The 17229-nt window shown below is 37.1% G+C and overlaps 2 protein-coding genes across 5 annotated transcripts in view; one reads left to right on the top strand and one right to left on the bottom strand.

Moving 5' to 3' along the window:
• The window catches only part of LOC123374939, a 206680-nt gene that overhangs the window by 24035 nt on the left and 165416 nt on the right, over positions 1-17229 (top strand). The gene's annotated exons all lie outside the window — the stretch shown is intronic.
• The window catches only part of GFRA1 (GDNF family receptor alpha 1), a 199681-nt gene that overhangs the window by 20233 nt on the left and 162219 nt on the right, over positions 1-17229 (bottom strand). For all 4 annotated transcript variants that reach the window (XM_045025331.1, XM_045025330.1, XM_045025329.1 and 1 more), the window contains 2 exons: positions 14045-14179; positions 9991-10169 (listed from right to left, as the gene is read on the bottom strand). In XM_045025331.1, coding sequence (XP_044881266.1) covers positions 9991-10169; positions 14045-14179 — 314 coding nt within the window. The remainder of the gene's footprint in view (positions 1-9990; positions 10170-14044; positions 14180-17229) is intronic.

The raw sequence follows: 17229 nt of genomic DNA, 5'->3' as shown, positions 1-17229 counted from the left end.
AATACCAAGGGCTTTTGTTTTCTAAAGTTTATTTTATAATAAGGCAAGTATAGGTGCAATGACCGATAAAAAATGTCATGTATATAAACAACAGCATTCTGTTATAAAGTACACCTGAAGAGAATTTACATCACTGTAATAATGGAGTTAGTCAAGTCCAAATCTACACCAGTGTAACAGCGCATATTTGGACCTAAGGGGATTAGTTCTCCAGGCCAGCCTAGCCAGCGCTGGTGTGGAGACCCTTCCTGTGTTACACAGGCACAGCACTACTTCCACTCAGCAAGTGACCTGCCTTTACACACAGCTCCTATTTGGGGCATGTGTGCAGAGAGCCTTGTACTCAGCCTCAACACTGGAGTGAATTTCATAATAGTGTGATCTGACGGATTTCTTAACTGGATACCCAAAGGTAAAGTAAGAGAGCTGCAAGAAAGGAGAAGAGAGGAACAGAGGAAGAGATAGAAAGATAGAGGACGGTTAGAAAAGGGACTAGTGATTAAAGGGAGTTGTGGAATATCTGGGATCGAGAGGTGATGTACATGTCATTGGAAGGTGAGATTAATGGGTAAGGAATGATATCATGTAGACAGAGACAGAATTCATCCAGGTTATTGTTTCTTGAGAGTGTAATTTTCCCCATGACTACTGCTGAGATTTGTTCTGCTTCCATTTTATTCAAAAGGGAGGATCTTTTCAATAGCATAAGAGAGCACTTTAAAAAGGGACATTACTATTCAGGGCTGGCATTCTAGTACTTGGCACATTGTGGCTGCCAGTATGATGGGGACATTTAGAGCTCCAGAAGGGGGAAGTGCTGGAGGGGGAAGTGTGGTCATAGGACCAGGATGTAATATGATAGAGATGCTGAGCACTGTTGAAACTTCCATCACTTTGCAGAATCTGTCAGTTTAGGTAAGAGGATTGTAATCAAAGCCATTAGTAGCTCAGTAGGTTTTGTTTTAAGGTATGTGGAGAACAGGTGATGAAGATGCTTGTGAGATATTTGTTGTATCCTAAACCAATTTTCAGTTGAGAAGGTAAGATTAGGTCATTTGTCCCATTTTTCTAGGAAAAAAATTATGAAATACACAACATCATATACCTGAATGGAGGACTTTTCAACTCCATAATATTCTTAACATTGATTCAGCCAACAACAGAAATAGCCAAATTTGGTGTCTAAAGTTAGACATCAATGGACAGCTCACAGTGCACAAAATTAAGCATGGGCTTAGGTCTTTGCAGGCTTGAGGTCTAGACTGTAAGTTCTTTGGGAAAGGTTCTCCCTGTGCTATATTTGTACACTACCTACCACAATGGGGCTGTGGCTTGGAGAAGCTATTACAATATAAACAATAATTTGTAATAATAATAATGCAGGGTTCCAAATAAACACTTAATTTGAGTTACTTACATTTTTTTCATGATTAATAAGTCAAAATAATTATCAAAATGCTTAATGAAGCTATTCGTTTAATAAACAGTCAGCAAACAAAAAACTTTAATAACCGTTCTGATAACTCTTGATTTAAAAATACCTTTAAAAATCACTTTACTTTTCAATAAAAAAATGTAATGAAAATTTAGAAAAAGTCAGTTTTTCAGATAAAAATCATGTCTAAAAAAAAGGCAGTTTTTTTGGGTGGTAAAATACTTTGTAAAATTTCAACCAGCTCTGGTAACTACCAAGCTGGTCATTTTCATATGTAAGTCTTAGAGGCGAATGTCTCTATATCCAATTACTGTACCAATCTCCTGAGGAATCCACTTTCCTTACTCTGTGTATATATGCGTGTGTGTGTGTTTCTCTCTCTATTTGATATGCTTTCTGTGGGAGTATATTAAATTAACTCAGTTCATTGTGGTAAAATATTATTTATTATGTACATGGCACTCAAAGTGTGCAAAGTGGTTTATTGAACAAATAATACTTAGGGTGAAATCCTAGCCCCATTTAAGTCAACTGGAGTTTACTTAGCTCTTTTGGTGCAAGGACTATCTTTTTGTTCTGTTGGTTACACTGCCCAGCACAATGGGGCCCTCGCCCATGACTCGGGCTCCTGGGCACTACTGTAATACAAATAATAATGACTTCAACGGGATCAGGATTTTATACAGGGTCCCCATCCCACTAGAAACCTAGATAGGTGTACTCCTTTTGCCTGAACTAGTTTTACATTGATGTAGTAACTCCACTGAGTTCACTGGAATTAGTTCTGATTTACATTGGTGTAAATGAGTCCGGAATCATGTCCAACACCTTGTAACCAATGTTAAAATATTTAGCAAATAATGTTCTTTATACTAAGATATTAGAATTGCAGTTCGTAGTATAATGACAATATGTCTTCTATTACAGGGTGATACGCTAGAATTTGTATTACTTGTAGTTATGCCCTAAAATTAAATTATAATACTGTGCACCATCTTTAAGGCCATTTTTTGCATGTTATAGTAAGTGATCTATTTTAAAGGGGAAAAATATGATGGATTTGAATTTGGAGACAGAAATGAAGTCACCTATTATTAAGAGTACCCTTAATATGATGAACCACTGTATAAAGCAATAGCACTAATTATGTATAGGCACATTTGGCACGATCAGGAATGTTCTGATCCACAGTTAGTCTTGTGATTCCTATTTCTGCAATTATTCCTGTAAGAGGAGACTTTGTTGTAAAACAGTGAAACAACTGTGGCTTAAGGGAACGCTGCAAATGTTACATCTGTCTTTAGTAGGAGTAATTTGCTTTCTGAGAATAGAAACTATAATCTGTCCATATCTAGCAGTTGAAATTTCAGTATTCTTTAAAGGTGTGCAGTAGATTTTGGTAAAATGGTATTTTTACAAGTCATTAAATTGGTTTTTAGGAACCTCACATTTGAACAATTATTAAACTATAAAACAAAATTGCCTGATTCCTAAAACTGTAATCTGAAGTTTTACAGTCAGCTATAAAAGGCTGTATTATTATAATATACTAAAGATGCTGAGACTATTACAACTTTTAAAAAAAATGAATTGTAAAATCTTTTATTGCTGATGAAATAACTCTGAACTATTATGCACTCCAATAATATATATGTACCATATTTAGGTACACTGAAAAGCGTACTATTCACAATAACATAATTTAAATTGTGATTGAACTATGCAAAATCGACCATCTCAGTTTCTTTCTATAACAGAAGTTCCTTGAACCTGACTTCCAGTATAGAATTTAAAATGTTTCATGCATTTTAGAACTAATAATTAAATATAGGGGCCAGATTTTCAAAATAGCTCTGTGTGTCTAGGGCACTGATCCTCAGCTGAGGTAAACCAGTGTAGTTCCATTGAAGTCAATGGAGCTGTGCCAGTTTAAACCAGCAAAGGCTCTAGATATATATCTAAATACTGCTGTAAAAATGGTAATGGTATATGTTGATGGGCTCTCTATTAAAACACAGCAGGTTAGTCTGGAGAGGTGAAACTGAGAACAAATTGCGTTTGTCACGTGAAGCCCACCAACTGTCATTATCTCATTATATATATAACTCCCAGATAAGAATATACAGCACCATTACTGGCAAAACCAGCACCCTTTTAAATATCATCCTGATATGGACACACAAACACACATCTAGTACATCAATTCCTATGCAGAGTGATATCAAGCTAGATCCTCAGCTGGTGTAAATTGGTCCATTGAAATCAATAGACCGGGGCAAAGTAAATTGCATACGGAGAAATCAATATTTATCCACCAGCCTCATGAGGCCAAATTCATGCATGGATTGATTATGCTGACTTCGACACAGTTATGCTAAGATGGTCTATTTTGTTTACTTCTGAAACCAATTGTGGCTGCTAACGTTAAGAGCAAGTCTACGCTAAACTACCTTCTTTTTTGGAAATCATGATGCATTATTTAGTCTCAACTATCAGTGTACCTGCTTTCATACCTAGGAACATGGAAATTGTGTCTGATGCAGTATGACAAAGTCCATCTAGTCTAATTTCCTGTCTTTTTGAGTGGCAAGTACCAGGCGCTTCAGAGGAAGACGTCAGACCACTACAGTAAGCAACTGTGAAACTAAATAGGACCTATTTTAATTATTGGGGGAAACTTCTGAGTTCTGATTCTTCTGTTTACACTGAGGTAAATCAGGAGAAACTTTACTGAGATCAATGGTGTTGGAAGTAGGCAATCAGCCTCTTTATTGGGAAAACACAGAATTCAGATCACTACTGTCTAAATTAGAAGATTAACTATGAAATTTTAGATTATCTTTGGCTGTCAGATACTAATATTAAAATGCAAAGCACACAGGGCTTCTTTAGGTAAAACATAATTGCTACTGAGCCAAATTAAAAGATGCTCCTTTTGAGAAGAAAAACTGCCAATATGTGTTCTATAAATCATTTGTGCCAGCAGGCTGACCCCATTATGTCAGCTAATCCTGGAAATACAGGAGGTAAATTTAAATCTTCTAGTATGAAACATTTAATCAATATTCTAAATGTTTTTCTTACAATTTATTCAGGCAGAGCAATAGGACCATTACCATCCTGTTAATCTTTTGCCACAGTCTAGAACTTTCTGAATGGTTATAATGTCTGGAAGAAGATAGCCAAAAAAGTGTTTTCTTGAGGGATGGAGCTGGAAGGGCATTTGAACAGACACCGTCACCCCTTGCTTGTTCTTTGCAGAATGGCAAAGAAGCAGAAAAAACAGGAGACCATGTAGAAGGGCTGGAAGGTGAGGGTAGCAGTCAAAGTAGAAAGTACTTCAGCACAGAGGAATAAAGTTCAGTGTGTCTTTATTCAGAGCACAGCCCCAGCATTTGTACTGTTCCCACATCAACAAAACACCTACATGCTCACTGTGCTTCCTATTTATGTTCACCCACCACCAAATTACCAATCCATGAAGCTGCACAGCTGTTGCGGCTTGATATTCAGAGCACTACACTATAGCTTTTAACCCTCTACTAATACCTACTTTACAGAAATATTATTTAACATTTATGTACTTGCAAACATTAAATAATTATAGACAGGATTCTGCCTGCAAGCACCGGACAGAAACTGATTGGTGCTGAGCACCTGCAACACTCTGGCCTCTGAGTAAAGAGTATAGTTAAGTGCTTCATTTGCATGATGTAAATTGTGCATTGGCCTCAGTCTCCTCAAACTCTGGTGTTGCCAAATCTTGTGATTTTATCACAAGTCTTGCAATATTTGGTGACTTTCTTAAAGCCTCAGCTCCTGGAGTCATGGGAATACATGAAAATCTGAGCTTTCATTTAAAAAAAAAAGTTGCTTGCAGCCCTCATTTGCTGAGGAGAAAAGCTTGAAAATGTGACTCAAGTGTATTTTAAAGATTCAAAAACCAGAAGGCAAATAAAAAAGCACCCCACATTATTTTTTTAATTTCATTATTTTAAGCAAATATCATGATGGTTTGTTTCTGACAATCTTTGAACGCTTGAAGTTGACATTAGTGAAATATTCCCATTTCCTTCTGCCTTTTTTAATACATGCTTTTGAGAGTACAAGAACAAGTGCACAAGAAGCCCCAGAGGTATTTGCCCTCAGTCTGAAGGGCCATGCTTTGTATTGAATTATATTTGCATCCACTGTCCATATTTGTACAGGAGCACAACAATCTTACACTCCCTTCAACATGTTGTACAAGGGCTTGAAGGATCCAAGCCTTTATAATGAATGCCCTAAGGGAAACTGTGCAACTGATTGGAAAGTAGCTGGTGTTTGTTCAAAATTTTGGTGAAAACACAGCAATTTCTGTTAAATTAACACAATCTTCAGTTACAACATATTTACTAAAACATTCCACTTCTCTCCACAAAAGTCATTATTAATTCTTCTTGTTCTGCATTTACTGATATCATGGATCGGATGTATACAATCATTCATATATCATTTAAATATCATCTTTCTATGACCATTTATTTCTATGTGGTTGTCCTGCCAAACTTAATTATTGGCCTCACCTTGGCCCTCTATACATCCAAAGACATCGGGGAGCAGGATTTAATATTAAATCTTGAGCAGACACACAGCACCAATGGAGATATGCTGGGCTGGAGTGAGAGGTGACCAGATGTCCTGATTTTATAGGGACAGTTCTGATATTCTGGGCTTTGTCTTATGTAGGTGCCTATTATTCTTCTGCTCCCGGCCCAATTTTACACATTTGCTAACTGATCACATCAAGTGCTGGAAACAGGTTATGCAGAAGAACTAGACTAGGTGCCAAAGATGGCAGTGAAAGAGAACTAAACATGGAGAAAAGTCACGAGAAAGCTTTTTAAAGTATTATTTGAAAACAGTTCGTCCACACAAGGCTCAAGCTACTAGTACTCACATTTTTCTTTTCTCTCCTTTTCATGTGCATTTTGTACACAATATTTTATGGTCTGATCCCTTGAGTGCTGAGCAGCAATTATAAAGTGCTGAGCATTTTATATAGATCTAGCCACTGCTCACTTTATTTTTTATTTTATTTTTTGCATGCATTGGGGAACTTCCCTAGAATCAGGGTATATTGAAGTGCTTATAAGTATTGTTGAAGTCAGGCGTTCACCTGATAAACATGAAGTACTGAAATAATTTTGGGACATAATAGAATATATTATGCTAATAAAGTAATTCACTTGCAAACTAGCAGAAAACCTAAAGCAAAAGCCTCCATCAGAAGTCAACATTTCAGTATTTCAATTTGAAAAAGAAATTACAAGAATATTATAATTCAAGAACCTGTAGAGTCTCTATAAGTGGTAATTTTACCTGAAGAACAATTTTAAAATGATATCACTATAGCAAAAAATGATTTTAAACCTCCAAAAAATATTTGAAGTAAATATTGACTTTAGATAAACAGCAAGTATATATTTTGTTTAAACATCTCCAGCATTTCTAGCACCTCGAAAATGTGTGTACACCAGAGATCATACAAATTGATGAAACCATTAATGTCTTTTCCATATGACATTGAAGAAGTCAGAAAAAATGTACCAACAATAGCTCAGCCAGTGTCATTCTTGTTACTAATATGATTGCCAATTATTTCTGACATGGCAGTTTGGCAGGCTACCTGATGCTCTATATTTTACAACCTCAGGAGGTTAGTACTTAGTCATTTCTATGACATTTTATACTAATCAATTCATTCCTCACCCCACCCCCCTTTGGGCTGTATAACTCCCCCTCCCCCCCAAAAAAACAACAACCCTGTACCTACCATGATCTGAAGACTTATCATCTGAATGATCATTTTCATTTTCTCTTCAAATGTAATTGTCTTGTTGTATTGATACTTTTGCCTTTAATTCTTCTTTTCATAATTTTTATGCTGTATTCTCTTTTTCTAAGAGTCTTCGATCTCCAACACTAAGACTATAACAAAGCCCCTTAGAGTGCTCTCAGTAGTGCTAGTGCAGGTTCTGAAAATATTACAAAGGAACACTTCTCCTGGGAGGTGATCATACGAACAATACAGCTTGTCAAAATGTACTACAAATGTCTCCACTACCTTGGTTCCTTTATAATATTTTAGAGTTTAAGTCTCATATTCAAAGTACCACCACATTGTCTGACAAATGTATGTTTAATAAAAAACAACAGGATAACCTACATTTGATTGGTTTAAACTTTCCATTATTAAACATTTGGTTTAAGTTACGAGGCAAGGAGGGTGCTGATACTGGAATGTTACATCTCATAAAAAATAAAGCTGTTTGGCTCAGATAACTTCAGGTACTTCTGAAAATGGATATAGCAACATTCTGAACACTAGCAGATCAGTTCTGTAAGGTTGACTGTTCTCCACAGAGACATTTACGCCTATGACAGGTTTCAGAGTAGCAGCCGTGTTAGTCTGTATCCGCAAAAACAAACAAACAAACAAAAAAAAAAACAAAAAAACAGGAGTACTTGTGGCACCTTAAAGACTAACAAATTTATTTTAGCATGAGCTTTCGTGAGCTACAGCTCACTTCTTCGGATGCATAGACTATTATTATTATTATTACGCCTATGTCACTCCTGACCTACTCGTATCAGTGGTACTTGTAAAGTGAAGATATTACCCCAAACAGTGCTGAATGACTGAGATGATAATGTGACTTTTAAAATGCTAGAGGACTGAGGCAGGGAGGGAGGGAAGACAGTGGAGGCTAATTCAGTTACCTGGAAAAATGGCTTGATTTTCAAAGGTGTTGAGCATTCAGAACTCCAACTGAAATCAATGGGATTTGTGATAGTCTGCCAATCCAATATTTATTTTGTGTAGCTCCGAGAGGCCCTGATCTGCTAGGGGCAGTACAAACAGGGAACATAGACATGATCCCTGCTCTAAAGAAGAAATACTCATCAATGCAACTTATTAAATATAATATGAAGTGAGTTAATGTTTTTGCCATGAATATTTTGTTTTTAAACACAAGATTTCAGAAGTCCATTTTTTAATAGTTGTATTTCTTTTTTAACATGAATATTTTTTTCAAATCAAGTGGCTAATGGCTAAGTAAATACGTCCCTTGTTAATTGGCAATAACTTACAGAGCTTGACTAATAATGAAAATACAGATATGCAAAATCACAGTTAAAAAAAGAAGAGAAAGCAATTCTCACCATCATTAACCCCAATATATCTTCCAAGTAAATGACACCTGTGAAATGTATTAGGTATATATGAAGTTTGCCCACTTGACATGCCAAGTAAAGGGAGAAACTAATAGGAGTTGGTGATGGGGAAATGGTATAAGAAAAGTGAGGGAGCAGAATAAAGGCTGGGAAAATCTTGAGATATATAAATTGTCCCTGGAAATAAATGTGGACACTGATATTTTATGACAGTAAGAATACAACAATCAAACATTTTATAAGTAAGAAAAATATAAAAGCGATCTCATAGGGAAACAATGACTGTAAGTCCTTGGATGGTTTAGACACAAATCCTGCATTTTGGCGGTGGGGAGGGGGTAGACTTGATGATCCTTACGGTCCCTTCTAACCCTATGATTCATAGTTTGGATGTCCAGTGTAAAACCAAATCATGTCAGATAGGAACTTTAATAACAAAGCTGAAAGCAGTTCATTTGTGTCACATGGCTATTGTCCCATTGTGTAGACAAAACTAAAAGTGGGCCAAGCAGATCTCCTCCTTGAGCAAAGTCAGTATCTTTAAACAACCAGAAATCTTTATAATACAGGATTTATAAAATCCTCTGGCCTAGAGATGTTTTCAGTTTAAATTTTCTTTCACCTCATGTTCTCCGCCGCCAAAATTTTGTGGTTCTTTCCTGCCCAAATTCTGTAATCTTCTGATAGCTGCATTTATGGCCTTGGGCAAGTGATTAGCCTCTTTAAAATTCAGAATCAATGCCACACCATGAATTGACTAAGTGAAGCAGGATATTGGGCCCAATTCAGAGGGAAGTATGCGTAATTTCTATAGTTTTCCGCTTTCCCATGTCAGTTATACCAACGTACACGCTTATGTTCACATTCACTTAGTCTAAACGAGTCTAAGTCGATGTAACTAACGTGATGAAGGGCCAAGAAGATGAAGCAAGGTACACTAGTTAACACTCAGTATAACCTTTGAATTTGAATGATTGAGTGCATCATCTCTATTTGGTCTATATTGGCTGGGTAGCAGGAATGCCAATTCCATATTCAAAGCTGTGGTTCCACTAAATAACTATGTCCTGTTCCTGGGTTACTGTCCCAGTACAACTTATTCATATTTATGTTTCTTATTTAAAATAAGAGTGTCTAAAATATTACAAAATATGGGGTAAATAACCTCAACATTAGAATCAACAGAGCAGAACACAGGTTAATTCAAGTGTATCTGGGTATCTGTATACGTATGCATCAGGCAGGGGTGACAGATTCTATATCAATAACAATTTCCTTCTTTCCATTTTGCACATTTATATTGCTGTCTTGGTGTAGCACTTATGAAGCAATCTTACCTGCAGATTTGCACATGCTGGTAAATCATTGTGGGTGGGTATTTCATTGTTGGTGCTCTCTGAGCCCATGTTTTTAAATCTGGAAGCTGTCGTAGTTGTTGCTGTGGTGGTTTGTACTGGTAGGATTGGCTGCCACACAGTCACATCTGTACCATTGCCGAAGGCCTGAATTGCATTTTCTGTAGAAAACAAATATAGAGAAAATTCTGCATATAAACCAATGCCACAAACAGAAGAATTGCCATTAAAAAAACCCTGATGCCATAGAACAGAAATAACTCCAAAAATGCTCTCCCATGCAAAATCTTGTCCTTATTTATTCAAACTCACGTTTTTATATTGAAAAGCTAGTTTCAATGTATTTTGAATACATGCCAGAAATGTGAATTTTGGGGCCACAGGTTTATCTATTGCTAAATTCTCCCTGAAATATTTTCAGCCATTCTTTATGGAAGCGCAAACCCCTAAATCTTCTGTGAGCAAATCAGCATGCCATTCACAAGCTTCAAAAAATGTAACTGGTGAGACTTGAGGTACAATATGAATGTTGTGTCCTAATTCTGATAAATTATATTATGCAACAAGCCAAACATAAATAGCAGGCAATATATTGACTTATTTCTACAGCTTGCTTTTAAAGCCAATGTGCCCATAAACTAGGGACTGTTTAACTAAGATGATCTTTCCCTTCCAGTTTCCAAACAAAATCTACAAAACAAAGTGAGAGAAGTCTGCTTAAACTAAAAGTTTAGAAATATAAAGGTTAAAAAGCTTATCAATTTCATGGGATTAAAGAGTGTGTTTATGGCAAGGGTAAATTGGTTGTGTGGTTTTTTTTATACAAATGAATAGAAAAACAGTTTTTAATCAAGTCTTTGGGGATTCAGCACGGATTTAGGGATTTCTTATTCCACACTCACTGTATAAGAAATCAAACAATTTCACATGGGACTTGAATGGGGAAGTTATTAACGAAACTCTTCACTGGCATCCATCTCACTATAAAATAATTTACATTTACCCCTCATCTTAGAAAGATGCAATTTATTCTAGGATTTGATCTTAGCATTCCAACAAACAGAAATTGATTCATAAAAAAGGCATTAAAATTGGCTGGACTGATAGGGGGCAAAGCGAGAACAGTATGAAAGGATTTTCCTGTCCAGCATTCTTTCTTAAACAAGGTAAGCTGCAGTATTTTTCACAAAGTAAATGCCATAGTAGACCAAATAATTATTTAAATTAAATAGTGTGCTTTAGGAGAAGCTACAGGAGAATATGGAGGCATCCTCTAGTTTTAAAAATAAAATTACCCTCGTCATGCTTCCGACAAAGTGGGTATTCACCCACGAAAGCTCATGCTCCAATACGTCTGTTAGTCTATAAGGTGCCACAGGACTCTCTGCTAAAATTACCCTTATAACTCTCTCTTTTCTTTTTTCCTCCTTCTGTGTTTCTATATTTTTGTAACAATGTGCATGATTTTTACAACTATAACACAGCAGATGAACACAATAAGACTAAAATGTCATGGCAAACGCTGAACTGTTCTAGTAGATGGCCGACTGTTTCAATCATCTGTATTAACTCACTTTTCTGTCTTTTCCCTTTGCTTGCCAGTTCTTCCCCTCTACTACACCATCTAGTATGTATGCGCATATTGTCCAAAACACTTAAGTTACCCAGGGGTGTAAATCCCATTGAATTCGGTGGGATTATCCAGTGCACAAGTATATGCAGGATCAACGCCATAGTGTGTAGAATAAGCAACACTGTGTGTATTATAAGAATATTTAAAATATTAATAAAAAAAGTTTAATAAAGGACTTTAGGATTTGAAATAGGCCAACCTCTTTTAAAAGGTGCCACAGTTGGGAGTTACAACAGAATTAAAGGAACACTGGTTGGGATTTCAAAACGTACTATCATTTAGGCCTTAGAAATTTGGGCTTCTGGCTTTTTAAATACTGGCCATTTTCATGTAAGGCCCAGATTCTGCAAACACACATGCATAACTGTATGAATGTGAGTAGTCCTGCTGAAGTAAAAAGAAACACTCACATGTGTTAAGTAAAGTGCATTTCTTTTTACTTCAGCAGGACTACTCACATTCATACAGTTTTGCATGTGTGTTTGAAGGATCGGGACCTACAATTCTTCATTTTCCAACCGCAGCATACATGTAAATAACCCTATACTTAAAAATTAAAACTGATTTTTTTAGTCTCTGTTCTGAAACAAATGTCCACCCCCCCATGTTGAAAGGCCATTTATGAAAAGACACGAGGACACTTTTTCTCCCTCTGTGAAATGCTACCAAACCAGGAACACCTTTAATTTTAATTTTTTCCATGAAAAAGAGGTTTCCCTGCGAGGGTAAGTATAATTTTTCTCACAGTGACCTCTAATGTCACTGCTTTATTGTCATTAAACTTTTTATTCCGGCAGGGACAAAGGGATTGGTGTACACTTAAAGTCTAAAAGGAACTTGTAACATGATAGTAATGACTAATGAACACATTTACAAATTAGCAAAATATGAAATGTTATATGTATAAGACGCAATTTGGAGAAAGAATGGATAATATACAGATCCCCTGTCTCATTTAGAATCCCACTCGGAACTGATTGCTTAACCAATCATCTACATTAACCTTTCTTGTGTAGCAATCCGTCCAAGGCTTTTAACAAATAGGGCTCAATCCTGTCATTGTTCTGCACACAGAACTCCTGATGCTTAATGGAAGTATTGCATGTTGAGAGACTGTTGGGTAGAGGCAAAAGATAAAAGTGGTCTTAGAGCAGTTAACATCTTCGATGGCGTGGAGAGTACTATCACTGTCTGCCCAGCTAGAACAGGTATAAATAACAGCGTATACAATGAAGTACTGCTTAAGTGAGTAGTGTAGAGTGCCCTACACATCTGAACACAAGGGTATATATCTTACACAGCTCTTCACATGTTCAAGCAGAGCCTCACCCATCCACACTGCTATTTTCAGCAGTGTAGTGTCCTGCTGCCTTCCCATCTCCAGAGCCTTTCCTCACTGCACTGAAAGAAGCAAGCAGTGGTGAAAGGCTCTGGCAGGGGTAAGACAGGCGGGGAAAGGCTCTGGCAGTGGGAAGCTTTTGGAGCCTTTCACTGAGGCATGTAGCTACACATACCCTACAAACCACTGCAACATTCTTAGAAACAACGTCTTAGAGTAGTGCAGGGTCTTTGATAGCCCAGTGATGGAATTTCACTATAACTCTCCTATCCCCAACTAGAGAATGCGCTACCTCAGACCCACTGCTAATATAACTTTCTGGGGTTTGTTTTTTTAAGCGGTGACCAAGTTTGTGTGATGTATGACTCCTCTGACTACCTTAAATGTTGTATTGCCCTACATCAGCAATGAACACTTTCTCTGAAATTCAAATTCTGGTGTACGCGCTCCTTATCATTGAGTTATAAGGCTGCTGGCGAAAGGAAGCCTACCAAAACTGACTTCTCAGAGACCCTCAACTGGAAGTAAGTTGAGCTATTAAAACCATAACATAACAATCTCAATGAAGTTGCTGTATCAGGATCTCACTGTGAACAAGATCATTTGAGTGAAGTTTGTGACCAAATTTCAAGAATCTGAGAAACTATTGATAATAAAATCCCAATTCATATGTATCTATATGAAACCCTTCATAACCTATTTTTCACATTATACACAACCAACTTAGATCTTGCAATTTTCTGGTAGAGACCTTCCCTGATGGCCACCCAAAATATAATCTGTGGGCAGCAGAATTTTGCCACATTATGTACCACTGTTATTTGGAATTATCTCCCACAGTTTCTCATGTTTACAAGCTTGGCCGTGAATGGCACATCAGGTAGATTTGCTCAGCTACTTTTAGTTCTAAGTTCTATACCTATTACATATCCAGTCTATCAAAATGCATAGAAGTGGCCTTGAAGTTTCACATTGTACTTAAAAACTAGGTGAAATAACCCAATACAGCACGTTGCAACATGAACAAATATATGTTTGAAGACATTTTATAATATTGTACTCACTAAGGCATGTATTGTCCTGGAAGAAATTCAGAAATTTCAAGCATTCTTCTATGTCGTTACCGCTGTTGCTGCAGTCACACCATGGGGCAACACTGAGACTGTTGGAGTCTATGTAGTTTGGTGTCATAACTGTGCCTATTAACAAAGAGCAACACACTGTACCATCAGTAATCTTTGTAATGTCCTACCCTTATACATACTCCCCAAAGAAGTGACAAACAACGTCTAGTGGAAGACAGAAACAGGGATAGATTAAGGCATAAACACTATAGGCCTGGTGCCTAAGGCCCCAGCTCTCAGAGTCATGTGTTGAGTGCAGAATCTCAGCTTTCATTTTTATTTTATTTGTTTAAAAAGGGTTCTAGCTGTTACGGTTGTGAAGAAATATGTGAAAACTTGACTGTAGTGTAAATGATGCTGAGATGGCCACATGAGTTTGCAGATAGCCTGAAACAATAGCTATGAAACTTCTGAACTTCCCCATACATCTCAATGGGGTGCTAACACCAGGACTCCACTGTTCTGAAAGGTTCTGCCCACAGTGTGGCAGGAGAGGAACACAGAAGCAATAAAATTAATCTTCATAATTAGCTAGAATTTATTTCCTGCAGCTTTCAATTTACTAATAACTTTGCTTTTAGTGTCAATGCCAACGTAATGGAGATTATTTTTATAAAATCTGAGGATGATACCAAATTGGCCGGGGTAGCTAGTACTTTGGAGGACAGAATCAGAATTCAAAATGACCTTGACAAATTGGAAAGTTGGTCTGAAATCAACAAGAGGAAATTCAATAAAAAGACAATTGCAAAGTACTACACATGTATTACCCGTCCTAAAGGAAACACTGAGAATGCCCTCCATTGATCTAGATTATGCAGCCCTTATTCATTTTGGTGGGGACTTAGTTAAATGAGTAGTCTCACTGAAGTCATTCCTAGTCTAAGTAAGCGTTCACAAACTTGAGTAAGGGTTGACCAATCATCCCCTTAATTATTTTTAAATGGCTCATTCTTCAAGTATTTTTCAAAGTTTATATTCCCCTTCGGCTTTTAGTTAACTTGGTATAAATCTGAAATAACTCCATTGATTCTAACCCAAGAAGTCAAAGGAATTACTCCAGAATTGCACTAATGAGGGCAGCCATTGGCTAAGTACGTATGTGGGCACCTACATCCCTCACCCAGTAGCAGGGAGATTCAGGGCAAACTTCTCTCTGGTCCACACTAGAGCAAATGTATTGTCAGTAGTAGCTGGGCATGTGGAATGGATGAAGATACATATTAGAGATCCACAGTGCAGATTGAAGGGACCAAGTTGGTCCATACAGCCTAGAATTTATAATCCTCACAAAAAAAGGGGCTGCCAAATACCACATCAACATGTAGCAATAGAAAATTCTGCACTATGCGAGCACCTTTCAGGCATTGACGGGAATGTTTAAATTGTTTCACGAATGAAATGGAAAACAAAGAAAAACAAACATTATGAGCTGTCTTAAAGAAATGCCATAAGTTATGCAGAACTGAAGTTAGCTGCAAATGACAAGAATCACCAAATCTATCTATCTATCTTTTGTTTTGATATCTTTTTGAAGTAGAGTGCAATCACTTTATCTACTCTCAATTTTTAACTAAAAATTGTAGTGATAATTACCCAATGTCTACAGAAGATCAGCATATGTGTAAGAACAGTTCAAATTGTTTATGAAATGCAAGTGGGGAATATAGCAAAATCAGCAAATATCACTTGTACTATTTATGAAAATATAACAGTAGATAAATAAGAATAGGAATGTTATTAAATTAAAATAAAGCAATGAAAAATATCTACCCATTATTCCTTTGATGATTTCAGCCCACTGTTTCAACTATGTGATATTTATGATCTGGAAAGAAGAAAGTAATGTAGAGAGAAAATGAAAAAACAGAGTTTTTTTAATGGAAAGAAAATAGAAGAGTATCAGAAAAATTGATGATAAAAATACTTGATAAAGAATTAGAAAACAATAGGGTATGAAGGAAGCTGGAAGGGCCACTAAGGTAAGACTTTCAAGAAGAAGAGGCCATAAAAGTGGGTCTAAACAGAGGGCGAAAGTGTAAAAGGTGCCAAACTGTGGGCGGGGCCAGTGACTACAGGAAAGGCAGGATGAGGAAGGTCTACATACAGCACATAAAATGTATACACAGGAAAAAAATGAGCGGCTGAAAGAGCAGCTAGTAGAAAATAAGTCTGTCATTCAAACCTGGGGGCAGATGTGAACCCAAGTAGATTACATGTTTGGTTTCCTGGGGTGGATTTCTTTATCCCCTGTGTGTGGAATTTTGTGTTTGTTTTAAGATGGCCTCTTGAAAATTCTGCTGAAGGACATTAACCGAGCAGGGTAATCATGGCAGTTGGGAGTAAAATAGGTCATAATAGCTCTGTTGTGGTCACTATTTCCAAATGCTGTATCACAGGGGTCGGCAACCTTTCAGAAATGTTGTGCCGAGTCGTCATTTATTCCCTCTAATTTAAGGTTTCGTGTGCCAGTAATACATTTTACCATTTTTAGAAGGTCTCTTTCTAGAAGTCTATAATATATAACTAAACTATTGTTGTATGTAAAGTAAATAAAGTTTTTAAAATGTTTAAGAAGCTTCATTTAAAACTAAATTAAAATGCAGAGCCCCCTGGACCAGTGGCCAGGACCCGGGCAGTGTGAGTGCCGCTGAAAATCAGCTCGCGTGCCGCCTTCGGCACCCGTGCCATAGGTTGCCTACCCCTGCTGTATCATGTTCTCTGGAACAGGCATCAAAGTCATGCATTAGGCAGAGGCAAAACTGACCTGAACCTCAACACATCTCCCAGCTCGAATCAGAATCTCTTTTAAGAATGAAAAGAAGTTTAGCTACTGGTAAGTTCCTCCAACCAAGGTGTGATCCTGAACATGTGAAATTTGACTACAGGCATTGGCCCACGCTAGCAGAGACTGTTAAAATGACTAAGTACATATGCTTTACAACAGGACTGTCAGCAAGGTAGAAGAAAGAGAAGAAACACAAGCTCAGCAAGAATGCAGAATGACAGGAGTCATTGGGCCCTGGCCAAAAGATCAGCTAATTATAACAAGATCCAGAATTATGTGCTTGTGACTCTAGGCACCCCTATATTCACACTCTACACACTACTGCAATAATATCTGC

The sequence above is a fragment of the Mauremys mutica genome, chromosome 7, assembly GCF_020497125.1.
Source record: "Mauremys mutica isolate MM-2020 ecotype Southern chromosome 7, ASM2049712v1, whole genome shotgun sequence".
NCBI lineage: Eukaryota > Metazoa > Chordata > Testudines > Geoemydidae > Mauremys > Mauremys mutica.
Note: the sequence above shows the minus strand (reverse complement) of the source record. Positions and strands in the feature narration are given on the sequence as shown.